At 63.1% G+C, this 854-nt stretch overlaps 1 protein-coding gene across 1 annotated transcript in view; it reads right to left on the bottom strand.

Moving 5' to 3' along the window:
• The window catches only part of LOC104502371 (ras-related protein Rab-26-like), a gene marked incomplete at both ends in the record, with an annotated part of 3,988 nt that extends 3,578 nt beyond the window's left edge, over positions 1 to 410 (bottom strand). The window contains one exon of the mRNA XM_010146336.1: positions 369 to 410. Within this exon, the coding sequence (XP_010144638.1) occupies positions 369 to 410 (42 nt within the window). The remainder of the gene's footprint in view (positions 1 to 368) is intronic.
• Positions 411 to 854: the final 444 nt, after the last annotated feature.

Below are 854 nucleotides of genomic sequence, written 5' to 3'. Positions count from 1 at the left end.
CTCCTGCCGAGGGGAAAGGGCAGCCAAAGGGCTCGCAGGGCTGTCCAAGGGCAAGAAATGTGACAGCAAAGGACGGAGATGGGGGACCTGCTTCTGGGGGGCTCCTCTACTGAGCAGGGCAAGGAAGCTGCTCCCAGGGCCACAGGGACCTACCTGCAGCTTCACCTTCACCCCGTCCACCGACAGCACCTTGTTCTGAAACAGAGGAGAAAGGGCGGTGAGGGGCGAGCGTGGCTGCAGAGTGCAGGGTGCCTCCCCTGGGGAGGCACATCGTGCGCCCCAGCCCCCAGCCCGGGCAGTGATTAGCCCCGAGACCTCAGGCTGATCTCTGCTCACAGGAAGCTGCTCCCAGGGCCACAGGGACCTACCTGCAGCTTCACCTTCACCCCGTCCACCGACAGCACCTTGTTCTGAAACAGAGGAGAAAGGGCGGTGAGGGGCGAGCGTGGCTGCAGAGTGCAGGGTGCCTCCCCTGGGGAGGCACATCGTGCGCCCCAGCCCCCAGCCCGGGCAGTGATTCCCCCCGAGCCCTCAGGCTGATCCCTGCTCCCTGCTTTGTCAGCTCCTGTGCCCTGGTCCCAGCGCTGCTGGAGCCATCGGCACTGCAGTCCCTGCGCCTGCTGCAGCCCCATCGCTTGGGATGCTCCAGTCCTCGCTCCTGCAGGGCTGGGTGAGCGCGGTGTGCGGCGAGGGCTGGAAGACTTCTGGCAATAAATTAATGAGCATCAGCACCCCTCCTAATGGCCTTGAAAAGCCAAAGCCAGCTGCTCCATATTCAGTCGATGACTCAAAAAGAATTCCTCTTCCTGCTGCTGGTTCCTGGTTTTCTCCCCTGAGCAGCGGTCTCTCTCGCA

This window comes from Buceros rhinoceros, unplaced genomic scaffold, assembly GCF_000710305.1.
Source record: "Buceros rhinoceros silvestris isolate BGI_N320 unplaced genomic scaffold, ASM71030v1 scaffold30882, whole genome shotgun sequence".
NCBI lineage: Eukaryota > Metazoa > Chordata > Aves > Bucerotiformes > Bucerotidae > Buceros > Buceros rhinoceros.
The sequence above is the reverse complement of the archived record's forward strand: the minus strand, read 5'-3'. Positions and strand labels throughout refer to the sequence as shown.